This window comes from Akebia trifoliata, chromosome 8, assembly GCF_017979445.1.
Source record: "Akebia trifoliata isolate Shusen 1 chromosome 8, ASM1797944v1, whole genome shotgun sequence".
NCBI classification, from domain to species: Eukaryota; Viridiplantae; Streptophyta; class Magnoliopsida; order Ranunculales; family Lardizabalaceae; genus Akebia; species Akebia trifoliata.
The window spans coordinates 32,115,988-32,141,699 of record NC_141382.1 but is presented as its reverse complement, the minus strand read 5'-3'; the positions used below and the strand labels follow the sequence as shown (position 1 = coordinate 32,141,699).

The window sequence follows — 25,712 nt, the reverse complement described above, 5'->3', positions numbered from 1 at the left end:
ACCTTCCTTCAGAGTGGTTTTGACATACCCCTTCGTGTATTTTCCCGAGGATCAACTGCGTTTCATCTAAACTTATGCACTTTAGGTGTGGTCCCCCATAGGACATCCAGAAGAGCCTTCATTTAATGATAACATACCGTCCCGCTTTCTGTTTTACTTTCCAAGCTGTTTTCTTGTCTTCTGGTAGTATTCCTAACCCGAGATAACTTATTCTTTCATGTCTCCAACTTGGACGTGGGTCTACTTACATATACTCTTTCTCCTCTTCTAGATAAGTGCTTGCGCAAGCCTGAAATTGTACGAGAATGGTCCAGACCTCTATATCCCCGAGCATTAAGGCTACGTATGCCAACGAGTTTGCATGGCGATTGTCGTCTCTGAATATTCACTTTTTCAAACTTGGCATTTTCCTCTCGGACAAGCTCCACATACTTGGCCATCCTTCAATCCTTAACTTGGTATGTTCCTTTGCATTGTCCGACAACGAGCTGGGAGTCTGAGTAAACTTGTAACTCCTGAATCTTTAAATCCTGAGCCATTATTAATCCACCGAGCACTATTTAGTATACCGCTTCATTGTTCGATTCTTCAAACCCAAGCTTCACTATCTTTTTTAAACAATCGTTGTTGGGAGTAACCAGTACCATGCCTACACCTAACCCATGGAAGTTAGCCGACCCATTAGTGAACAACTTTCAGCCTATCTCAGGATTCATTGGGTCAGGTATATCTTCTTCTGACGAGTTCGCATCTTCTTCTTCCTCTTAGTAGGGATCTTCCATAGGGAAATTCGCCAGAAGATTAGCAACTACTTGACATTTTTGCGCATTCCTTGACTCGAAAATAAGGTCGAACTCTTCCAACGTAACAACCCATTTTGCTATCTTCCGGGATTTTTCAGCTCTGTGCAATATTTCCCTTAACGGGTAATCTGTAATGACACTGACTCTGTGAGCTTGAACATACGGTTTGAGATTTTGGTTCGAATAAACTAGGACGAGCCTGATTTTCTCTGTTTGGCTGTACCTTTCTTCCAAGGCCCCCAACGTCTTGCTCACGAAATAAACAAGCAGTTCCTTCTTCTCCTCCGTTTTGAACAAGATGAAACTGATCGCCGTAGGCGTAGCTGCCAAGTATATGCCCAAGGTTTCCTTGTCCACTGGCTTACTCAAGAGGAGGGGAGCCCTAAGGTAAGCTTTAAGATTTAGGAATGCCTTCTCACATTCTTCCGACCATACGAACCCCATCCCCCTTCTTTAGCAAGGTGAATAAGGGTCGACATTTATCTGAAGACCTTGACACAAGCTTGTTGAGTGCAATTATCCAACCCGCCAGCTTATGTACTTGTTTTACATTGGTTGGTGAAAGCATTTTTGTCAAGGCCCTTATCTGGTCTGGGTTAGCTTCTATTCCTCTTCTCGTCACAATGTACCCCAGGAAATTTCCTAAGGATACCTTGAATGTGCACTTCTTAAGGTTGAGGTGCATCTTGTACTCTCTCAGACGAGTGAAAGTGTCTTCTAGATGGGCCATATGGTCTTTTGATTACTTGCTCTTTACCAGTATGTCGTCAATGTAAACCTCCATAGTGTCCTCGAGCTTGTCCTCAAACATCTTCATGACCAGCCTCTGGTATGTAGCCCCCGCATTCCTTAGTCCGAACGGCATCACTGTGTAGCAAAAAGCCTTTGTTATGTGATAAAGGCGGTTTTCTTTTGGTCTTTGGGATCTAACGAGATCTAGTTATAACCCGAGTATTCGTCCATGAAGGAGAGTCTTTAATACCTCACTGTGGCATCTACCAACTGGTCAATTCTTATAAGCGAGAATCCATCCTTTGGGCATGCTCTATTGAGATTGGTGAAATCAATGCAGATCCTCGCTCAACCATCCTTTTTTGGTATAGCCACGATGTTCGCGATCCATGTTGGAAATTGTACTCTCTTATGAACCCGACCTTCAATAACTTTGCCATCTCTTCATTAATTGCTTGCCTTAACCTTGGTGCCAATCTTTGTGGCTTCTAACATAGGTTGGAATCCAGGATCTACGTGCAATTGATGGCTCGCTACCTAAGGATCGATACCGGGCATGTCTTCTAACAACCAGGCAAAGACGTCCTTGTTCTTCTTTAAGAATTTGATTATCTTAACTGGCTCATCCTTTCCCATCTTCGACCCAACGAAGGTTCGATATATACCATCCCCTTCTAACCTCTTCTAAGTCTACCTCCATCCACCTAGCAACAAGCAACAATGCGTCCTATAATTACTATTACTCTCCCGAACCAAACGGGCTTGCCTTTATTTCCTCGATCTTTTCCCGATACTCCATCTTTCTTACTTCCTTTACTATGCAGGAGAAACACTGCCAAGCCATTGTTTGGTCCCCTCATATCTCCATCGGGCCTTGTCGGGTTGGGAAGCATACAACCTAGTGGAACGTGGAGGGTACGACTTGCATGGAATGGATCCATTTTCATCCCAGAATGGCATTGTACACCGAGCTAACGTTGACCACAACAAACCTGGTCATGACGACCTTAGGACTGGTCGCCACGGAAATGGTAATCTCTCATGCAGGTGCCACTGGACTTCTATTAAACCTGTAAATATTGACATCCGATCGTTCTAATCCTCTAAACACACCCATACGCTCGACAGCTGATAGGAACAAAATGTTGACTACACTCCCAACATCAATAAGTATCCTTCTCAAATCTACTGGGCCCACTTCTAAGGTAACGACAAGAGCGTCGTTGTGGGGGCTTGACACCCTTTTCAAGTCAAGGGTAAAAACCGTCTCTTTGCTTCCCCAAATCGATTCTGGTACTCGAGCCACTACTACTCCTTTTGCAACCTGATAGACTTCTCGTTCATACTACGACTTCCTGACCTTAAAGCAGTATGAGATCTCAAGAACCGTGTCAAATCCTAATTCAGCCACTATCATATTCACCACCCTCCAACCTTTGTCCTCCTAAACTGGAAGGTCTCATGGTGATGGGGGTGGCAAATCCCGTCTCCTCGGTTCTTCTGTGGTTGTTGCCACATATCTCCTAAGCTTACCTTGATCAATCATGTCTTGAATGACATGCTTCAATCTCCAGTGAACTGTCTGTCAGATGATCATTCGCTTTGTGATACTTGCAATAAGGCATACATGGTCATCTCTTATAATTCGATGGGGCTAGCAGAAAGCTCAAATCATCTTTGATGTGCCTTAATATCTCGGAAGGCTTCATAGTCAACGGTGTGAGGATTCGCTTTGAATTCCATGAATTTCGATTCACCGACTCTCTCACATTCTTCCTTTCTGACCCTTTGCCTACTTCTTTTCTCTTATTACCTTGACTTATGCTGATCAGGGGTGCAGTGCTTGCCATAGCTACCGTTTCTCGAGATTTGTTCTTAAGAGTTTCTTCTAGTGTAATAAACTTCTCAGCCACCACGTAAAGGTCCTCCATTCTCTTAGAGGATTCGTGATCAACTCTTCATGTAGTCTGGTACCTGGTATGACCACGTTGACGTACGCCTGAACCACCATGCTGTCATCTAGGTTTTCGATTGAGAGAAATTGCGACCAGAACCGAGCCATGAAATTTGGAACATTCTCCTTCTACTATTGTCGTAAATAAAATAAAACGTTGACTTTGACTTTCCTTCGCCTGTTAGGAATGTATTGGGCCACGAAGAGTTTTTCCAATTGTTGGAAATTTTCGACCGACCCAAGCGAAAGACCCTGGAACCAGGAATGGGCTCCTGACATAAGGGTGGACGGGAATAGCTTGCAGATCAGTGAATCATCTCCCTGGTGCAAGATCATCATGCTCCTGTAGTGCATCACATGCTCTACAAGATCCCTTGTTTCATCTAAGGAGTCGAACTTTGGCATGTGGAACTTCCTTGGCAGCTTTGCATTCCGAATTGCTACAATAAACGGGAAGGTCCTCAAATCTCTGATGACCGACCGGGCGAGTCGACCGACATGTTCTCCTTTCACAACATCCTCCTCTCTACACCTCAAAAGATCTTCCACTTCCCCTAAGGTAAGGGGATTCGACAGTACATACTGTTCCGTACTATCCCAATTTCCCTCACTCATTCCCTTTGGATCGTGATTTTCAGAACATTGACCCCCATCTCTATCAGTTCTTCCATGGTTCTCTGACTTTTCCCCTCTCTGCTGCCTTAGACGCTCATTCTCCCTCCCAAGTGTTTGGACTTCTTTCGACTAACGCTCCATGTTTTGCTACAGATTTACTCTGATTTGCGCCAATGCCCAAAGCAGACCAATTTCTTTGCCCGCCTTGGCCTCCATTGGTTTGTTCCTCCACTGATGCCTCAAAATCGACGATCTCCATTACTACTACCTGTGGTCCTCTTGCCAGTGTTTCTGGTATTTGCCATGTGTATGTCGTGTTTTTTTTTTTTTTGTTCCCATGAATGACGCCAATTGTAAAGGCGATTTTTGTGATCACCTCGGAATCTGGATTTCCCTGTGTGCTGAATCTCTTCCGAATCGTCCATGTTCTCTGATGCACAGAACCTCCGATGCCCAAGTTAGATCTCTTAGAAAATTCGATAGAGTTCTTATGAGGTCCAAAATTACGTACCTGACAGTATGACCCTTTTCCTCTACTTATAGTGGAGGCGATTTTTGTGATCACCTCGGCATCTGGATTTCCCTGTGTGTTGAATCTCCTCCGAATCGTCCATGTTCTCTGAAAAACAGAACCTCCAATGCCCAACTTGGATCTCTTAGAAAATTCGATAGAGTTCTTATGAGGTCCAAAATTGCGTACCTGACGGTATGACCCTTTTCCTCTACTTATAGTAGAGGAACTTCCCTTTTCTATGTTTCTAATCTTATCTCCTTCTATTTTGGATAGGAAACGTGGGATCTTTTGATTATAGAACCTTTCCTAGTATTTCGCATTGAAATCCTAAGAATTCAAGGATTTGCGCGCCTTTTCTTCCGGGATCTCCTTCTCTTTGAACGATTACTAAGATGAAAACAAGACCTACCCGATCTATACCTTTTACAAGTCGGTATCAAATGGACTTCCACCCTACTTCGCTACCTCTATGGCTAAGAGATTTATTCCTTCGTAGATACATAATTTTTTCTGATTAAGAAATCGGATAAAATTATCTGTAATTATTATATCCGAAATTTTTTTAAGGTCAAATACAGATATGTGTCACATCCAGCCCAAATTTCTGTTTATCCAGTTTTAAGACAGTAAATTCACAATGACGTATATATTATAGACTCAGACATCCACTTGAAATTCGGGTATGGATGCAGATATCCTTTAAAGTCGGAATGTAAATCCTGGACAAATAGGATTATCAGATATGGATACAGCCGTATGCTTCACCGACCTGTTGCCAGCCCCATTTGCCACAAAGGCACACACACCTTCATCAAAACCAAGGTTGACAGGTGCTTGTTGCTGAACTCCATGACCTTTCAAGGAGGGGCCGAGGCCGCGATTGACTGTTCTGATAAAGATCCGTGAATGATTTACTTATTAGCTGGTTGACCTGGTTGACTGCCTCTTCATAAAGTTCTTCCACATCTAACTATGCGAGGCTCAGCATTCTAAGAACACTTGATCATGCTTCAACTCTCACCTGTCGCATTTTTCTCTCCATAATCTGAGACGTCTATACAAAACAACTGGCTCATAAACTTGTTTAACTTCCTGTCTGGATAAATTTGGAAGTAACATTCATCAATCTGCCAGGATCCATATCCTCTGAAACATCATCGGTCCCAGAGACCATAAGCTCACATGTTTGCTTCTTGGAAGAACTAGAAGTTGATAGGGACGTTTGTATTGATCCCATAGCAACGATCCGACATATGCCATTGTCATTCACTGACACCTCGATCACATCATCAGGACAAGATTCTTCTGCAATAGCACATTGATCCCCATATTCTATGAAAGCAGGACCAGCAGAGGAAAAGTTCTTAATCAGGTCTGACTTACAGTTTGAAGATCACTCTTTCCATTCTCTAAGATGTTATCAGTAGATTCAATCGCAACAATTGCAGCCTCCACGGGTGATGAGGGCTTATGGGTCGGTTTTCGATCCACATCCATCATTCTGCCAACAATGGTTTCCTCCAAAGCATCACCACAAACACCATTGCAAATTATCTTTTCTTGACAGTGTTCATTTGAGAAATCATCTTGATCCCCAGCTTTACTGTTGGAAGAAAAATTCTCCTTCCCTTTTTCTAAGATGCATGGAATCTCATTACAAGGCAATAATGGATCAACATCCATCTCACTGCAAGCCATCATTTGCTCTCCATCTTGAGCCTCATATCCAACTCGAGAGGTATTCTCAACAGATGATATTATGTTCTCGTTTAAACATTGGCTCTCATTTACTATATCTCCATCTCTATTAGCAGAAAATCCCCCAATACTTTGTTCACCAACAGTCCCCCTACTTTCTAGACCAATTAATGCATTTAGTTGCATCTGCACATATACAGCCAAAGAAACTGCGTGATCACGAAGCAAAGAATCATTAGGTGGGCAGTGCAGCATATCATTCAAAATCCGGTTATACTTGATGAGGCTCATAGATGGTACAGAAACCCCTTTGTTCCGACAGACTCTGCTCACTTTTATCACGTGCTTACAAAGATTGCCCATTCCCGACCAATTGCAATCACATAATGCAAACTCGGAGCCAGGGTTCCACACAACATGAGACTTCTCTTGAACGTGTTGACTAATTACTCTTGCATATCTACCTTCCAGGACAACATCTGAGTCTGGAATCTCCAATGCTCGGCGCCAAGATGTTAAACCACTCATCCACTCATCTTTCCTGTATCGAGCAAAATCATCCTTCCCTGAATATGCATCAAGCCAGAAGTAGGAATGAACTTTGGTAGACAACTTATCGACTAGCCAATCACTGCGTTGATAAACATTTGGGTCCTTCTCATTTAACAATCTGAGCTTGAGTTGATGATGGTAACACTCCATGGCTGCACAAGTCTCCTGACTAGCAAGAGGAAGAGTCTGCAATATAGTGGTCCACATACCTAAGGCACGATGAAATTTGATTAGATAGAGATAAATAAATTATCTTATCAGAATATAAAACTTTAACCATAGAAAAGTTTATGATTAACAGTCAGGAAATTTTTTTCAAATTTCATAGGTTGGCATTCCAATTGGTATATTTCGGGTCATCTGGTCAACATTTGAGTCAGCACACCAGTCCAACAGTCACATATGAATGTTCAGAGGGGGTTGATGGCATGGAGTGAAGCACAAGAAAGTTTTTTTATCTAAGAAAAGAAAATTCCCTTGATTAAAAAGATGAGATTCAACCTATTCTTGGAACCCAAATCGCCTTAAAGTAGTCCAAAAACTCTGAGCAGTCAACGAAATCTTCCATGAAATTCTCAAACAATTGCGCATCGCCATTTCCTTTGCAGATGCTATATACTGTCTGCCCGAGCTGTCTTAACATCTCCAAACGCATCTCAGTTTCTGGACATTTCTCTATCAAGTTTTTATGCCAAGCATGACGAACGCGCCAAAAGCATATTAGTAAAGGGCACTGAAACACTTCCCTGAGTAAAATAGAGAAAGATTTATCACTCATTTGCAAATGAGGTCATCCATAAACGGGAGATTATGACCCTAAGTTATTCTGTTGGGTGATATGGTCTGGTCTCTCCTACAAATGTTGTGTGCACCCTCCTTGATCCCTTTTCTACCATCCAATTAATGACCCATCTCTTGGATTATTAGACCAACTATATATCCCTCAACATCTGTTCTTAAATGGTCATTAAGGCTTGCCCATATTTTGGAACAAAAAGACTAATCTCATGCTTTTATCACAAAATTGAAGATATTTAGAGCCAGATATAACACGAGATGGTGCAAAGTCAGACCTGATGGTAAGAAGGTCAGCTGCAGGATCGTCCACTATGAAGCCAGCCAACTTCCATGTGGGATCTTTTGATCGGACTCTATCGTAAAGAACCCTAATCCATTTATATGCATCCCCACTTGCAGATTGTGGTGTTATTATCCAGGCTACTGGGACAGCCTTCTTGTCCGAGTCAAACACGAAGAGACTGTGAACATTATACTAAAAAATTGCACAAAAAAGAACATTAAATTTCGAAATGTTCAACAAACTTGAAAAGAAATAAAGGAAAATGCTGACATAACACTGAAATTGACAACGTTTCAGACATTGTTGACATGGATGTTTCTGTAGAACCATAGATGCTTTTCATCGAGAAATGAGTGAGAAGCATCTATGGTTCTGTGCACACCAATGTCCCAAACGATGTCAATTTCAATGTTACGACTCAAAAATAAAATATAAGGTGAAAAAAACGGACCTTCAATTTGTTTGTTCCGAATTTAGAATCAGATGCTAAGAGACTGCGATTGCCAAATTGAATCATTTGTTGCAACTGCCACTCCGTTTGAATCCCCACAATGAAAGGATCTGAATCAGAGTAGTCCTCATAAAAGAAAAGGTGACTCCGGTGACTTTCACACCACATTCGAATACTAATGGCATCATCTGTGTCCAATTCATAACTGGAACGTCGGATACTCCTCTCCAGTCTCCGCACATATCTATGAGTGAGAAGGTCATCACGGTTAGACGGCCCCCCTCGTTTCTCTACTGATTCATTATGTCTCTGCATTATGGTTTCCACCGATACCCCTACATAAAGTAGCGACAAGACTCGGAGACGGAGCTCATCTGAGATATAAGGAGCGAACATGGCCTGTGTACCAACAGCCTTCTTGTCTTGTGGGCCATGGCAAGGAAGCCCTTTCTTGTCTATATGTTTATCTTGGCTATATATGATAAGTGCAACTGATGGCTTGGCAATTAAACGTTTAACGATAAAATGACATGTGCAACCTCTCTTAGTATTTGGACGTCCAGCAGATTTCTTCTTGGGGACATAAGTGTTCCTGCTGGGCCGTATAATGCCACCCTTTCTGTGATCATCCGGGCCAAAGGAGCACCAATACCTATACATTCAACTACGTCTCTAAACCATAATGCATGATAGGTGGAGCCATTAGAAGAAGAAAAAAATAGTAGGAGACTTACAGAATATATTCAAGAATGCCATCGACCTTTGGCTTGTAAGGCATCCCAGGAGGCCTTCTTCTCCTCGCTTCGACATGAAATCTAGTGGGGCATTCTTTGTTGGAAGATTCACCCCTGACAAAGTCAGCAACCCTAGTGAAGGGAATGAGAGAAACTTTATCCATCTTGTCACGCCAACCTTCCACCTTGGACCATACCAGATCGGAAGAAGAGAACTCTAAAGTTGGAGGATTTTGCACTGGGAGGGAAAAAATCTCATCCCATCTGGCCATCTGCAATAGACTCAAACAATAATTATACGACCAGCACAAGGTTTAAAATCTCATCTTGAAGCAATGAATTGATCAAGAGTTGATCGATTTTGTCTCCAACAAAAAAAAAAAAAAAAATCCAATACGTTATGAAACATTCCTAAACCATTCAATGTTTCATATAGGTCTTCGCTGATACATTCCAATATTTTGAACCATGGTTACACAAACAATTCAATTGTTCTTCTCCGTTTTGGGGAATGGAATAATAAATAATTAAAATCTGGCTTATTTATTTAGAAAAACCTTAAATTCAGATAGAATAGAAAACCCAATTTCAAAGAAATGTAAAATTAAAATCTTTCAGTACTTCCAAATTGTTATTCCATTAAAAACATGTTTTACGTGCCTAAATGGATAAAGGCTAAAATTTGATGCATTCCAACAGTTCTAGGCAGTTTGGTGTATTGATTTTGGTTCTTAACATTTGGTATCAGAGCCATACACACCTCGAGTTCCGAGTCACAGAAAAGGTTACTTGGAGGAGCTATGGGCCACAAGGAAAACCATGAGAAAAGCCCCGAGAAGTGTCAAGCTCAGAGTGAAAGCTGTTGGCTGTGGAGCGCAGTGGTTAGTTAACGTGCCTAAGTGGATAAGGGCTTAAATTTGATGCATTCCAACAGGTTTAGACCTTTTGGTGTATTGGTTTAGGTTCTTAACAACATAACAAAAAAAAATCATGAAATGATTAAACTGCTATAGGGTTTACTTATTAAAAAAAAAAAAATACTGATCTAGGGTTTAATTATGATTTGGTGAAGAACAAAATCCTAAATAACGATCAATCAAAACCAAAGAGGAAGGACGAAAACACTTCAATTCTTATTATAACCGACGAGTTCAGAGAAACTAAATAGGAGAAAAATAAATATCTCTCAATAGTCCAGAGCTTCCATTTTCATTTCTTTCAAGCCCCAAATGTCTAACCTGAAAACCAAGAATGAGAGATGAAGAAGAACCAAACAAATATAATAATATTAATGTTTAATGATCTGCAAAAAAAACATAAGCAGAACTGCAAAGATAGGATTTATTCAATCCATTAGAACGCATGAAAGATCCTCGAAATCGAATGGAAACAACGATTTCGAAAATTGAAACGCGTTTTGGTCTAAAACCGAAGATAATCCGTACTTTGATTTTTGAAAGAAAACTTAGAACTGAAATAGAATTGAAGAATGGAAATATGAGAGAGAGAGAGAGAGTGAAGGAACCTTCAGTGTTTGGTTGTTAGTTGTTAATTGCTAAAGCGAAGCAACGAACAGAGAATGAGGAGACTGTAGAGTGTAGAGCTGCATAAAAGGAAACAAAACCCTTCCCCGCCTTACGTTTGATCATATTAAAAATAAGAGGTTCTATTGGCACCTCAACTTTTACTTAGCAGAGGAACTCCAGTGGCAATGTTACATTTGACACTCAATTTCATTTAAAAAAATGTTGAAAAAAAGGACTCTCATAGAGGAACTTATTTCTAGATATTTCCTAAGTTTTGGGCGGTCTCTTAACAAGACATTTAGTAAATTTTTCATTTCTATATAGTCCCTCAACCTCATTCCCCCCTCCTTTCAGTAACCAAAATTCCAAAATTACCTACACTCACCACTTTCATCAGAGAAACCCCAATTTTCGGCATTCATTCAGTATGTAAGAGCCACCATTTTCATTGGAGAAGATCGAAAAAACTTGATAAAGGTTTTTTCGAGGATATTTTCATTCAATTTGAAGAGGTATGTAAAATTTAGGATTTCTTTGAGTTTTTTTAATTGTTTTATCATAAAAATCCAATCTTTATGGTTCATTTGGTTTGAAAATGAAAATAGATGTTCATTTTGGTTTTTTTTTTTTTTTTCCCCCCGGCATTTTTTAGTTGGAGAAAGACGATTCAGCTTGATTTTTACAGTGTCAAGTTCAATTTTTATTACCATCGAACTTCGTACTAATTAATATAATGAACTTGACGGTAATGGAATACCACTTTTTTTTATCAATGTAAGTGTTGAATATGATATATATATATATATATTTATGTATTACTTGTTGTTTATTTATTTTTTAATTCAAATATCATATATTTTATTTTTCTTGTTGCTTATTTATTTTTATGAACATTGTAGGGGAAAGGAACACTACTATCAAGTACTGTGAACCTTATAAAATTTTTGGATGGTTTAATAAAAGCATAGACCAAAGCATTTAAAGATACGTGCTTCGGAAAACTATTAGATATTAGCTTATATTAGGATTCAAATGTGTAGAAAATGAGGTATGTGAAGAGTAAAAAAAAGCATAAGAAAAATATATTTCCCCATGTCTCAAAAGATCCTTATGAAGGATGTTGCTACAACACTAGAGACTCTGGGAATAGAAAGTAATGATTTCTTGAAGCTTAGTCTTCTTTATGTCATTGATATTTTTTTGCTTATAACTAACAAGGACACTATTTTACCAAAATATGTTGAGCTTATGAACAATTTGACAACCTTCAACAATTATCCATAGGAGTTGGTTGTGTATAAAAATCTAGCACATGTCATGATAATAGTTGGAGAAGTGGTGGAGAGGGCTACATATAATATCTATGGATGGACATATCTCCTACTGATAATGAATTTTACCATTGTTTTTTTTTTTAAATGATTTCACTCGTTAATTCAAAATCTTATATTTACTTTGTATTGTGGGCATATAAACACATTGTAACCCCAAAAGATAGACAAGTTGGTTATGAAGGAAGCATGGCCCATATGCTTGAAATGGGAACCCACAACTTTCATTTGGAATAAGACTGCGTAGGGCAGTTTAAAAGAATGCAAGGTAAAAAAAAAAACTATGACAATATGATTGTTTTGTATAAATGTTTAATGGAAAATTTTTCACACAGGTTCTAAGATATTTGGAATTGAAAAAGAATGAGAAGAAAGAAAAAATTGTTGTGGATGCTATGTATTTGGATACATCACAAATTGATTAAGAATTTGTTAAAAAGTATGACCCTCTAAAACATATAAATACCTACCAGGTAAGTAAGAGTATAAAAGATTAGTTCAACTCGTTTAAATTAAGTTGTTCATCATATATTTTAACAATTCATTATATTTTTATATTTACAGAAACCACAAGGGAAGGAGGATGAACCAAAATTGGTGAAGAAATTAAAATTTTCCGTAGATGGAACATCCATCCATATATGAGAAAAGGATAAGTAGAAGAAAAGCAAAGGGAAAGAAAATGAAGTTGAGGAGAGGAGTGGGAGTGAAAGTGAGAGGGAGAGGGGAAGGGGAAGGGGTAGGGGAAGGAGTTTGAATATTGTTGATGAGGAGATGAAGGTTGTTGAAGAGGATGTAAATTTAAATTATAGCCAAGTTGAAATACTATCGAGATCGACATTTTTAAAATATAAGCATTGTTGAGTTCAAAAAAAAATAAAAAATTGAACTTAACGCTGCAACTCAGTTTTTGCGATTTTGGTTCCAACGCAATTTCTTCATAAAAATGACAAACAAAACATAATGGATGAACCGTAAACCCTATTAACTTGGAAGTTTCATGAAATCAAACCCTAAATCTTTTATATTTATAGAAAACTAGTAAATAATGTTAAAAACTCAGCTCTTGTGCCAGTTTTGTCGTATAGAAGATTGAAAAGATGAAATTGAGAAAATGAGAACAAGATTGATCTATTAGAAGGGTTTCCAAGGCTTCACATCATTATGAAATAATGAAAGGGTAATTTCAGGATTTCACTCACTGGAAATGGGGGGAATGAGGTTGAGGGACTATTTAGAAAAGAAAAGTTTACAAAATGTCATGTTAAGGGATCGCTCAAAACTTAGGGATTATTTAAAAAGAAGTCCTTTGGCCAGGGTCCTTTAAGTAAAATTATTTTATTTGGCACATGCCTCTACGATTCTACCATCTCAAAAAAATGCAATTGGTATGACTTCGAATGGCAATTTAGTTAAACAAAATAATTCATAACACACTTATTTATGCTTTGGATGGCATTTTGATAAAATAAAATAATCCGAAAGGCAATTTTTCTAACCCAAAAGATTTTTTATTCTATATTTTGAGATATATTAAATCCAATGCCAAATTTATCATAGGATATACCGTATTTCATATTTAAGACAACTTTTAACACATGCATTGGATCATGTTTTTTGGTTGGTCATATCAAAATTTTGACGTCACTAACCTCAAATAGCTTGTCATTGGAGAGGGAGTGGATCCTTTGTAGTTCTTTTTTCCTGTAGTTTCTTATATCACTCTCTCCACCACAAACAGAGAGAGAGAGAGAGGCCTATGTTCAAGAAAAATAACATGTGCCTGTAGTGCTCATGACCTAGATTTTTTTTTTTTTTTTTTTGATAACGAAGGGTATCTGCGTTAGTTTGCACGCATCAGATTAGTCCCTACACCCCGCACCCAGGCTTTACCCCACTTAAGTAAAACAATGCGTGACCACCAAGGTTTTTATGGGTTGTGGGATTCGAACTTGAGACCAAAGAAGGAATAGACTCCTTTACCCCAAGTCGGTACCATTCAGATAAAATAAATTTGATTTTGATAAAATAAATTTTTGACCCGATCCAAGACTTTAAAATTTTTAGCCAATCACGTTATAGAGGATTTGAAATTTAAAAGAAAAATATTAAATGAATTGAGAGGTTGAAGTAAACAAAGTACAAATAGCAAAAAGTGAAAAACAGTACATCAACGTCAAGAGGTTGAAGTAAACAATTATTGATCATCAGGTGTGCACCTCTCTCTCTCTCTTGGGAGTGAATATTGGAGAGAGAGATGATCTTTAAAATTGGCTTTTATAAACAATTTAAGTAATTGGGACGTAATAACCAAAAGTTCGGGTGAGTAGAAAGCTTTCCATTAAAAAAAAAAAAAGTTGGGTATAATTTCAAAGTTCAAACCATTGTTTTAGTACTCTTCCAAGACCGAGATGACTTATCTGTAATTTCGAAGCATGATTTTTAAACTCGTTCAAGACTAAGATGATTCGGGCAAGTCCCCTCAGTCCCTAAGGCGGTCAAGCAAGATAGTCAATGTGAATCGCCCATAACATTGTCTCCGAAATCCAAACCATCCTGTCCAAAAATTTTGAAAATCTTGGACCGAGTCTTTTTTTTTTGAAATTGTAATGGTATCTAAGCCTCTTAGAGCACTTAACTAATCCTTGGGCTCGTATAGTTCTCTCTCCTCACATGCACCAGATAATTTAAGGGATAAATCCAAAAGGGTGACACCTAAGAGGGGATTTGAACTTAAATAGAGTTGTGGGATCTCTTTCATAAATCATGTTTTATTACTGCAATTAGCATGGTTTTATCTCAATAAGAAAAAAGGGTTAGGATTTTGATAATCTTTTTGTCATATTAAGCATTATTGAAGTTTTATTGCCTTGTATACTAAATCATTCAATCTAGTAAAAATATTCAAATAGATTGGGGGTTAAGATATAAACTTCGACTAGTGTAAATTTATAGTTGATTGAATTTCAAACTCTCAAATTCAACACTCTAATGCTTCCAGTTTAAATCTTTGCCAAACCTACATCTTGCATTAACAAAAGTGTTTTTCTTCCTAAAGGAAGGTATGATTGGTGCTATGCTGAGAAAAGATAACACCGCATCCCTCTTGGGTTCATGTCTTAGATTAGGTTTAGAAGAAAAATTCAAAATAAAAAAATAAAAAACAATAATCTTTTTTTACTGATCAAGGATTTGAAAAATTAACAATCAATGAGTTCTCAAATTTCAACAACTTGATTTTGTTGATGCGATGCTCTCTTAATAGTTAAAAAATGTCGTAGCGATCTATAGGGAAAAAGAATTAAAAAATAATCTATTCCCTCTACCAAGGTGGATCATCTTACTAATCAATGCAAGATATACCCTTCATGGAGTCCTTCTTTATCTTTACTATTATAATGAGAGAGAGAGAAGGTGGAGTAAAAATGGTTCGACACCAAAATTTGGAATCCCACAATTGCCCCTCACCTTTATATCTAAACTTAATATAAGGGTCATTTTCGTTATAAAAAAAATGACTAATGATTTTAAACTCAGCCTAACAGCTGGACTCAAAACCTCACTAACGAGTCATGCGCAAAGAACCGTAGGGATACACAATTGCAGATGGTAGGTTGGTCAGATCGATTGTATATCTTGAGGGACAGAATCTACAGTTCTTTGCCCATGCCACATCGATGAGGTTTGAGTCCCTGTCAGGTTGAGTTAAAAAAAATCCCTATAATCATGTTAGTCTTCTAAGTCTCATATTTTTAAATTAAAGAGAAGTCACAAAATAAAGCATGTGCATTTGCACATGTCACCTACTAGTATCTATAAAAAGAAAAAATTACAAATCTTATAAAAGAGACCATAGACCAAATTAAAAAGCAATTTTGGACTATAAACCAAACTCTTTTAAATTAGGGATGAGGAGACATTTCTCTCTATAGAGACTAATATATATATATATATATATATATGGGTAGCGTTCAATGGCCAACAGTTTGGCAAACACATTTTTCAAAACATGGGTTAGAGGTCTTGGAATGGGCTGATTTTTGGTAAGGATGATCTCTACGGTGAGGAGATCATCATCACCAAAAATCAGCCCATTCCAAAACTTCTAACCTCATCAAAAATGGTTTACAAAAAATGGACGGTTCACGATTTTTCAACTTGTAAACTGGGGCTAGAAGTTTTGGAATGAGCTGATTTTTGGTGAGGATGATCTCCTCACCGTAGAGATCATCCTCACCAAAAATCAGCCCATTCCAAGACCTCTAACCCATGTTTTGAAATAGTGTTTGCCAAAATGTTGGCCATTGAACGGGACCCTATATATATATATATATATATATATATATATATATATATATATATATGGGAAATGTTCAACACCCTAAGTTTTACCCTACACTTTAACAAATGTGTTTTGTCCTACATGGGTTAGAAGTTTTGGAATGGGCTGATTTTTGGTGAGGATGATCTTTATGATTAGAAGATCATCCTCCCCAAAAATCAGCCCATTCCAAAATGTTTAGCCCCATGTTTACAAGTTGAAAAATTGGACCATCCATTTTTTATAAACCATTTTTGATGGGTTAAAAGTTTTGGAATGAGCTGATTTTCGGTGAGGATAATCTCCTCACCATAGAGATCATCCTCACCAAAAATCAGTCTATTTCAAAACTTTTAACCCATGTAAGACAAAACACGTTTGTTAAAGTGTAGGGTAAAGTTTAGGGTGGGGAACGGGACCCTATATATATACCACATGTCTGAGTTAGAACATGATAACCACTAACCCATTAATTTTGATTATGGATTCTCTATTGGATTATTTATAGATTGATTTTGACAATTTACAATTCAGTAATTGAATTTTCTAATTAAACCATGTATGTGTCATGTGTTTAGGCCACATAAATAAAACATTTAAATTAAAAACTATTCCACCAAATGTTCTACTTTGTCCTTTGTAAACAAGCCAAAATGTTATTTGGACTTTTCTGGCCTCAACAGCTGAGGCTGGAGAAGATATAATAATTTTTCCCTGAAATGGGATTCCAGTTTCTATGTTTTTGCAGTTATGTTAAGAAGAGTCTGACTAGCCTTACTAACATAGTGAGGAAAAAAGGCCTCAGTAAAAAACGCATCCACCATCCAAAAGATCAAAAAGACTTTGAGATTTGTAAAACAAGTCCTTGATATTTATAAAAAAATCTCAAGGTATTGTTAACGCATCTCCTCGAGATCTTTTTTCCTACCTTAGTAAGGAAATGGTTTCTCTTATGTTTACCCACAATTTTAATTATTACTAAAGAAACGGGTGAAACAAACTTAAAGTTACCCATTAAAAAAACGACTTGTGAAACAAAAACTTAAACTGTCATAGGGTAGAAAAGTTTATACCGCCTAGTAATAAACATAGCCCAAAGGATTATTTGTACAACTTCCCTAGGGATCCAATTCTAGGAAATCCCAAACTCAAAATAGGGTCTAGAAAATGTATATATAAATGGCAAATAGAGGATCACAACTGTTTTATTTGTTTGAAAAACAGCGGGATTGCTGAATTTCACTACTAAATAGAACTTCACATAATACTCAAAATGCATATATAATAATATTAAAATGGACAACCAGATTAAAAGTTAACAAGATATGGTTGGATTTCACCGATTTAAACATACACACAAAAACAAACAAACAAACAAACAAAAAGTAAGAAAGCGAACTCACCACTTGACATTGAAGAAAGCAGTGGACTTGCTGCATTTCACAAAATAATATTTGGTGATTCAACATCCGAAAATGAAGACTCCTTAGTTCATTCGAGATAAAACACACAAAAAAAAAATACATATATATATATATATTATGAGCTTGAATGGAAACAATTTGCAAACCACCATAAAAGAAAAAAGATTGTGTCCTTACAGACATGAATTAATAAGATTACATGAAAGCTGATTCCTCAATGATAGTATAAAGAAGCTTACAGCAATGTGGTTGGTGATATTATCACAATTGATAATCTAACATAACCATTGCATTGATGTACTTTTTACGTTTGTAGAGTCTGCCAACAGCCACATTGTTAGGAGTTCATGAGCCGTTCCATTACCAACTCCACCACCGCAGGAGCATCCACAGTCACTGCCACTTTCACTGTGGGTTTATTAGACCATTCAGTGACTTCACCAAACCTGATTCATTTTACTACGTCAAAACATTTATAACCGATTTAAGGATACAAATAAATCTTTCCTATTTTAATGAGAGAGGGCAGAGTAGAAGTGGTTCAACACCAAAACTTGGATTCTATAAATGCCCCCACCTTAACAATTAAACTTAATATAATAAGGGTCATTTTGGTCAAAAACCAATAAAATTCCAATCACAAATCCCTAACTTCACATTGGTTATTTTTCAAAATTACAAAAATATCCTTTTTTACTATGCAATTCATCGAAATCGCCCTTTGATTAATATTTTAAATTACAAATAAGCCCTTCAAATTCATGTGTGTTTGCACATGCCACCCACAAGTATATATAAAGGCAAATCTAAATTACATGATTATAGGTTAGAATATGTAAAATGTGCATAAACTACTATTTCCTGATGGACCCAGTGAATCAATTATAACCTCATGCACATGTGCCAAAATACAATGGGGTTTGTTCTTCACATCAAGATTGGAAAAAAAAAATCCTCAACTATATTTGTTATCCAAGAGAACAAAAATAGTCTCACCTTTTCATTGTGTTATAAAAAATTGTCAAGCCCCTCGTTATTCCATTTGTCTGGACTCTTACAACACCTTCAGTGTAAGTCATCAATGAAGGATTTACTGCCGCAAGAATAGTTGTTGGATCATGAAGGTAAACACCTGCAACAAATCCAACACTTCCATCATCAACATATTATAAAATAAAGATGAATGTATCGCTTCGATGGGCCCCATCCACTGACCTTTTGTATTATATGCATGGTGGTGATATGAGAAATAGACCTCTAAGATCTTGCATAAGTATTGAGCAAATTTCCCCTTGGACTGTGCAAGTTTGTCCCGATCAGTATCTGCAATGTGCAGGACAGAGGTTACAAAATTAATATTAAAAAAAATAAAAATTGAAAACGAAAAAAACTAGTTTTAGGTTTTTTTCTTTCAACCATGTTGCTGTGTTAGAACCAATGTTGTGACTTGTGAAAGTAAAATGTTATCATGGAATGTAATCATCAATTAGGTCACCTTAATATCTTTCATTTGTTTTCTTCTTCCTCATGTGTAAACTCTTGCTTATTTGTTACTTCATGTTATAAACAAAATCTATTTGAATTTGTGTATCACATTGTTCAGACATGTATCCACGGCATGTTAGTTTTTATAATGTTTCTTTTTTTTTTTTTTTGATTGGCCGTTAGTTATAACGTTGGAGGAGATTTGTCAAGAAAAAATTGCTAGTATATAAATCCTCACAATAATTTCTCAGTAGCTTTGTTCCATACTTCATTGAGCATAGGTGAAACGCCTAATGGAAAACCACTTTTGTCACCTTTTTTGAAAAATTAACACATAAATAAGAAAAGGAATTTGATAAGAAAATTTACATTTGTTTTCGACTTGAATCAAGGAATTTGATAAGATTTGAGATTCTAATCATAAATCATAAGAAATGATGAACATTTTAAGACTATTCTCGATAAGATATTGGTGGAGGCAAACAAGGTCGTGAAGGAATTCTGATGATGGTTGACAATGATGAGAACAAGAGACAAATATATGGGAGTGGGACCTAGAGCAAGACCTCTAAAGCTGGAGCAACACCTTCGACAAAAGGTTCAGCAAGACATGCCATCACAAACTATTCTGTCAATGAATAAAACTAACTGTGATCAAGAAGTGTAAGAGCTTCATGGAGAAAATGGGGCTCAGAGAAATAAAAAAGCTTCCCAGGACATGCCATCACAAACTGTTCTATCAACCATGAATCCCATGCCCATTCATTGTGAGCAATCGAGTTGATATTTAACATTATTATCTGTATTACTATATGTTTTCATGTCTACACAAGTACTGAAAGTAAAAAATATATGAAATAGCTAAACCAAGCATGATTAATAAACTGGGCAACATGTGATTGTAAAAGGGGTACCTGTCAAAACAACTTGATGGGTAACATTTATTCCGATTGCTAAAATGTCTGCCCCACTTGTGAACACAAGATCAGCAGCATCCGGATCGCCAAAGATCTGATTATCCCAATCCACATTCCAAAAATAATGGTAAGATAAACCATCCATAATATAAAATGACAAAAAATAAACCCAAATTCAAGAAACTCGAGATCATATTAGTTAATAGGATCGTAATATTTTCTAGTAGAAACTCTACAGGGGAAGCTCAATCAGAAAGCCAGAAAGAACTTGATTCAAGAGAGCTCTCTAAGACAGAACCACACAACTGATAACCATCAGAAATGATTCTGTAGACCACTAAAATAAGGAAAAAGTAATGCTGGGGCACAATTGAGTACAAAATAGCCTTTTGTGTTGATACTGAAGTCCATGGCAATGAATAAGAACAGTCTATTCATGGGTTTCACATTATCTACCTTTGTGTTAACTCTATGTTCGACAAGTTATTGCATGACAAAAATTGGGGTGCCAGAAGTGCATGAATACCCCAAAGTAAAAATGAAGAAAAAATATGTAAAGATAATGACAAAGGAGAAAGATTAGTCACCTAATTGGAATATACAAACCAAAGATGTATATAATGGAGAAACACATTTTGGATTAACCTCCAACTCCAAATGCTAACAACAATCTCATGTCATGGGTAGTGGATCGGAATGAAGTAACCCATGCTGCTAGCTTCTTTTTGTACATTGTATTTAGATCTGCTATTGCCCGATTTATATATGGTTTGATTTAGACAGAAGGATGATCCCTCTAGAGCTTCATTATTTATTAGATTTTTTAAGCAGTTTATCTTAATGTACAAAGATTTATATAAAACTACTGATTATTAGGATGTTAGTGGAATCCCTGCTGAGCTTAGTAAACTCCAAAGCAATTCGATACTTGAATGATTTATCCAGGTGTCCAAGAGTCTGATTGTTGATTGGGTCAAGTCTTTGAGTGCTTTTCTCACACCATGTGAGTTTATCGACTTTTCTTTATAGAAGTCAATTAGGAGGTACACCTAAACCCGGCTTACCCTCCAACCGAGAAAAAAAAAGAAACCAAAGAGACAAACCTCACTGTCGTATACACTCATATGGCATACATAAATACACGCAATTTCTGAAATTGACAAGAAAGATAATGCAATATTTTAACTCATTCAATCTTTCATGAGTCCCTCTTCGCTTGCAGCATAAACCTCTGGTGACTCATGTCTACAATAAAATCTTCATGTTAGCTCCCTCTGGTTGTGTGTTCAAAAATGGGTGGCCTATCAACTTGCTGTGTAACCTGTTGGGAAACTTCCATGGGATCAGGATGTGAGACCGTAGGGACTAGTCCCATCCCAATATAATAATAATAATATACAATCAACTTATTTCAAAACATTGGACTCCGACACAAGATCTTTCTGAATGATTTTGACTTTTTTTCATTAATTCCTTCTTCTTCATTATTCTATATCTCACACCTACTAAAATTTTAAGAGTCTAGCAGGATTAAACTATCATGGATTTATTATGTTGAAGTAGAAACTAGGAATGAGTACAAAAGGCCAAAGGATCTCAAGTTGCATACGTTGGCCTCAGCTGCAGGATTTACATTCCCATTTACTGCAAAAGCACCACCAAGAAGAACAATCTGCCCAATCTTTTTCGAAAATTCAGGATCTGCTTGCATGGCCTGCACCAATAAGTAATCTAGTTAGCAATCATGAACTGGATTTTATAAAAAGCATGTGTGGAAAGGTTAAGAATCTAACCAAGGCAATATTTGTAAGTGGACCCAGTGCAACCACAGTAACTTTTCCAGGGTATAAATTTGCCTGCTGAATGAGAAAATCAGTAGCTGACTGTTCAATTGGCTTCCCTTTTGGTGGAGGGAAGTTCTGGTTTCCAAGCCCGTCCGTTCCATGAACAAAATCAGCAATACGGAGCTTTGTACCTTTCTTTACAAGAATAGAAGAAAAATGGAATCAGGTACAAAGTAACTGTAATTAATGAATAAATTATGTCATTGCATGCGTGTGAGAACTGTGTCCTATTTTACTAATGGTGGAAAGAACTACAAAAAAGAATATCTTTGAGATGTAAGCAAACAATTGAAAGATGTGAATCAGATAAACTTGAAAATTTGATCAACAACTTTGCCTTGAATGTCCAAAGTGGGCAGTGTAAAACATTTCAAGTTTACGGTTGGGGGGAAGAACCAACTAGTTAACATGTAAGACGTGTAGAGTGTTGTTCCCAGCTCCTAGGTTCAAACCCCACTTGAACCCAACTTCACCTTGCTAACCATTAACTCTTTACCCAAAAAAAAAAAAAAATTTATCAGCACTATAACCCATTTTACTAATAATGGAACGAAACTATAAAAAGAATATATTTGAGATGTAAGCAAACAATTGAAATATGTGAATCAGGTAAACTTGACAAATTAACTAGAAACGTGCATGGAATATCCTAAGTGGGCATTGTAAGACATTTCAAGATTATGTGTAAAAGGCATATACAATTTAAAATGTGTATCAAAAAATAAAAAAAATCATAGAAGGAAGTAGGTAAAAATACAAAAAGAAATAAGCGCTCCATGGCATCAAGAGGTAACAATGATTACGTACGGTGATTGTTACATGAGATCCTTCAGCCACTGGAATATCAGTCCTACCTGCAACCTCCAACTAAACAAGAAGTAAAAATATTTCAATCAGTTAAAAAGATAAACTAAGCCAATGTCAAATCTAGACAAATGCCATTATAAATCATGGTTTTAAAACTCGGTTTTGCGTCTCGTCTCGTCCTGGCCTGATACCGAGTCGTCTCGGACAAGTTTTCTGATACGTTTGAGACGTCTTGTTCAAAAAATCAAAAAACTGAACTGAGGTATTAAATCTCAGTCAAAAAAGTGACTTGTGAGTTGGTCACGTTCAGCTCCGATACCGAGTTAACTCGGGTGATATGTCTCAGTCTTAGATGAGTTTTAAAAGCATGTTACAAATACAATCAACAAATTACCAATTTAAAATGTATAATACAATACCAAATGCAAAGCATTCCTTGTGGCTAGCGTTGTATAAACATTCCCATAAATCGTTGTGAGTCCAATAACCTCCACTTCAGGCGATTGGAGTGCTAAAAATATTGCCATGGCATCATCTGTGTGCATCATCAATAGATTTTAAAAAAATTAAATTAAATAAAAACCCTAAAAGTTTCTACCTTAAACCAAAATTATAAATTAAGCTAATATTTAAGCATGGTTTCAAATCTCATCTCTCAGTTTCATTCAAAAACAGATTATTAAATGCAAATCGTCTCTCACATTATCTTGTTTGATAACCGAGATGACTTGGGCAATATTTAGAAAATAAGGGCTAAGTCAGTAAAACTCAACTGGGTTTATGTATATATTTTAATTATGAGTATCCTCCAATCCACCTTATTTTATATATAAAAATAATAATTATTGTTTCATATAAATGAATATTAATAAATAATGATTGTATGTAGACCGAGTTAAATGATTTATGTCATCTGTGAGACGAGATGACTAGGACGAGTCAACTTGATATCCGGGGCGAGACGAGACCGGACAAGACGAGTTACCGAGTTTTGAAACCATGAATTGAAGTAAGAAAAACTAAAACATAATTTGTGTGGGGGGCGGTTCATGGGACATATGTAAAAACATATGAAAAAACAATGGTTGTTCAAAATATGGGTTAGAGGTTTTGGATTGAACTGATTTTTTGCGAGGATGGTCACTATGATGAGAAGATCATCCTCACAAAAAATCAGCTCAATCTGAAACTTCTAAATCCATCAAAAGTGATTTACAAATTATTGGCAAAAGTTGGCAAAAAAATCGAGCGTCCACATTCTAAATCACTTTTAATGGGGTTAGAAGTTTCAGATTGGACTGATTTTTTTTTTTCAGATGATCTTCTCATCATAGAGATCATCCTCACAAAAACTCAATCCCAAACTTCTAACCCATATTTTAAAAATTTATTAATGTTACATGGTTTTTACATATGTTTTTTCATATGTCCCTTGATCCGTTCACATTTGTGTGTAATGAGTTTCTGACGCCCCCGCCCCCATCCTTTTAATCACAGAGAACCGTAGATCGGTTGCCTCGGGATACGTATAATCATAAAATTTTCTTGAGTATCCCGAGGCAACTGATCTACGGTTCTGTGATGGAGGCGTCATATTATCATTGACTCTTAAGTAATTCATTTTTCCTGTATGGTCATAGAAAGAATCTTGAAATCGTTAGATCTTTCAAATATAGAAGAAAATGTTGAATAATTTAAAGCTAATAATATTAGGGTTTTTTTTTTTAAAAAAAAATTTGAAATGAAACGATATTAAACATAAAATCGAAGAGAAATCTTACCGATTCCAGGATCTGTGTCAATGATGATCTTCTTCGGTTCTCCCATGGCGTCGATTTCACCAAATCAAATCCAAATCCGAAGAGATTGAAAAGAGAGTATCAGTGTTTCTGTTTAATAAAATAACCCTTACGCACTGGGGCGCAGGCTAATATAATATTTGTTTTGTGCTGGAGGCGTGGAGCATCCGTCATTAGTATAATAAGTAATAGAGAACTGCTATTGCCACACCAACTTTTACTAATCCCACATCAATTCCTATGAAATTCACCAAAGAAATTGCATATAGATACAGTTGGTGTGGCAATAGTAACTCTGTAATAATAATAATAAAACTCGGAAAATTACTTAATGGACCCTGAATAAGTAACTTCTTTCTAAATACCCTTAATTTTTGGGTAGTAATTTAATAATCTAATTAGAATAAAATTTCTTTTCAAACACCCCCTCAGCCCCATCTCCCTTGTAAATTGTAATATGATAACATGACTAACTCGGCACAAGCATCTTCTCTGAGGTTAAGGGAATAGAAGATAAAAGGCAAAAAAGTTTAAGGAGTATTATTGGAAAAGATAAGTGGAGGAAAGTCAATAAAATAAAATTATGTCAAATTATAGGGGTTCAAAGTGTAATTTACCCTTTAATATATGAAAAATAAAAAAGTGAGCTATTAAACATAACCTCAACACTTGAGGCAATGTTGCTTCATCACTAAATCATTGCCCAACTCAATGATATTATTGTTTTAAAATCGTGTTATCAAATATGCAATAAGTTGTTGTTGTTGTGATTGTTGACCCATTGCATTACTTGATTTGCCCTCAAAATCTCGATTGTTAATAGGGAATTTTCTTGTAATGGGGGTAAACTATGGTTAGTTTTATAGTTAAAGAACTTGAAGATGAATGGTTTTGAGGAGAAATTCAAAAAAAATTTGTTAGAAGTTGAAGAAAAGGATATTTAGGTCATTTTCAATTAATATATGAGAAGTCCCAATCAAGAGGCAATATCATCAACAAAAAATTGAAGGGTGAAGGACAAAAATCGGAGGGAAGTGATGATGTGGGGGCAAATGGGGAGAGAAATGGGGGAGTGGGGACAAATGGGGTATGTAATTAGTTAAAAATAGAGGGGTATCTCAAGT

The 25,712-nt window shown here is 36.7% G+C and overlaps 2 protein-coding genes across 4 annotated transcripts; both read right to left on the bottom strand.

Annotated features, from left to right (window-relative positions):
- Nucleotides 1-5,250: 5,250 nt before the first annotated feature.
- On the bottom strand, nucleotides 5,251-10,819 carry LOC147396535 (uncharacterized). 3 transcript variants are annotated; one of them, XM_086451297.1, is made up of 7 exons: nucleotides 10,660-10,808; nucleotides 9,895-10,372; nucleotides 9,135-9,406; nucleotides 8,401-9,052; nucleotides 7,942-8,141; nucleotides 7,370-7,614; nucleotides 5,251-7,077 (listed from the first exon to the last, which is right to left on the bottom strand). In XM_086451297.1, the coding sequence occupies exons 3-7, from the start codon at nucleotides 9,404-9,406 to the stop codon at nucleotides 5,987-5,989; spliced, it is 2,460 nt and encodes an 819-aa protein (XP_086307423.1). In that variant the 5' UTR covers nucleotides 9,895-10,372; nucleotides 10,660-10,808; the 3' UTR covers nucleotides 5,251-5,986. The 3 variants fall into 3 exon arrangements, with proteins under 3 accessions (XP_086307423.1, XP_086307422.1, XP_086307421.1); XM_086451296.1 differs by lacking the exon at nucleotides 9,895-10,372 and having other exon boundaries at nucleotides 10,660-10,819; XM_086451295.1 differs by having other exon boundaries at nucleotides 9,135-10,372.
- Nucleotides 10,820-17,866: 7,047 nt separating this feature from the next.
- Nucleotides 17,867-24,734, bottom strand: LOC147396534 (putative uridine nucleosidase 2). Its single transcript, XM_086451294.1, has 9 exons — nucleotides 24,571-24,734; nucleotides 23,209-23,324; nucleotides 22,790-22,849; nucleotides 21,932-22,117; nucleotides 21,748-21,852; nucleotides 20,136-20,232; nucleotides 18,952-19,059; nucleotides 18,733-18,868; nucleotides 17,867-18,182 (listed from the first exon to the last, which is right to left on the bottom strand). The coding sequence occupies exons 1-9, from the start codon at nucleotides 24,614-24,616 to the stop codon at nucleotides 18,074-18,076; spliced, it is 963 nt and encodes a 320-aa protein (XP_086307420.1). The 5' UTR covers nucleotides 24,617-24,734; the 3' UTR covers nucleotides 17,867-18,073.
- Between the last annotated feature and the right edge of the window lie 978 nt (nucleotides 24,735-25,712).

Coding starts and splice junctions, on each gene's coding strand:
- LOC147396535 (XM_086451296.1), bottom strand. CDS start 9,406: ATGGCCAGATGGGATGAGATTTTTTCCCTCCCAGTGCAAAATCCTCCA. Junction 9,053..9,134: donor GGCATTCTTGAATATATTCT/GTAAGTCTCCTA, acceptor TTGAATGTATAG/GTATTGGTGCTCCTTTGGCC. Junction 7,078..7,369: donor GATTTGGGTTCCAAGAATAG/GTTGAATCTCAT, acceptor ATCGTGCCTTAG/GTATGTGGACCACTATATTG.
- LOC147396534 (XM_086451294.1), bottom strand. CDS start 24,616: ATGGGAGAACCGAAGAAGATCATCATTGACACAGATCCTGGAATCG. Junction 22,118..22,789: donor GATCTCATGTAACAATCACC/GTACGTAATCAT, acceptor ATTCTTGTAAAG/AAAGGTACAAAGCTCCGTAT. Junction 19,060..20,135: donor CCATCAAGTTGTTTTGACAG/GTACCCCTTTTA, acceptor TGCACATTGCAG/ATACTGATCGGGACAAACTT.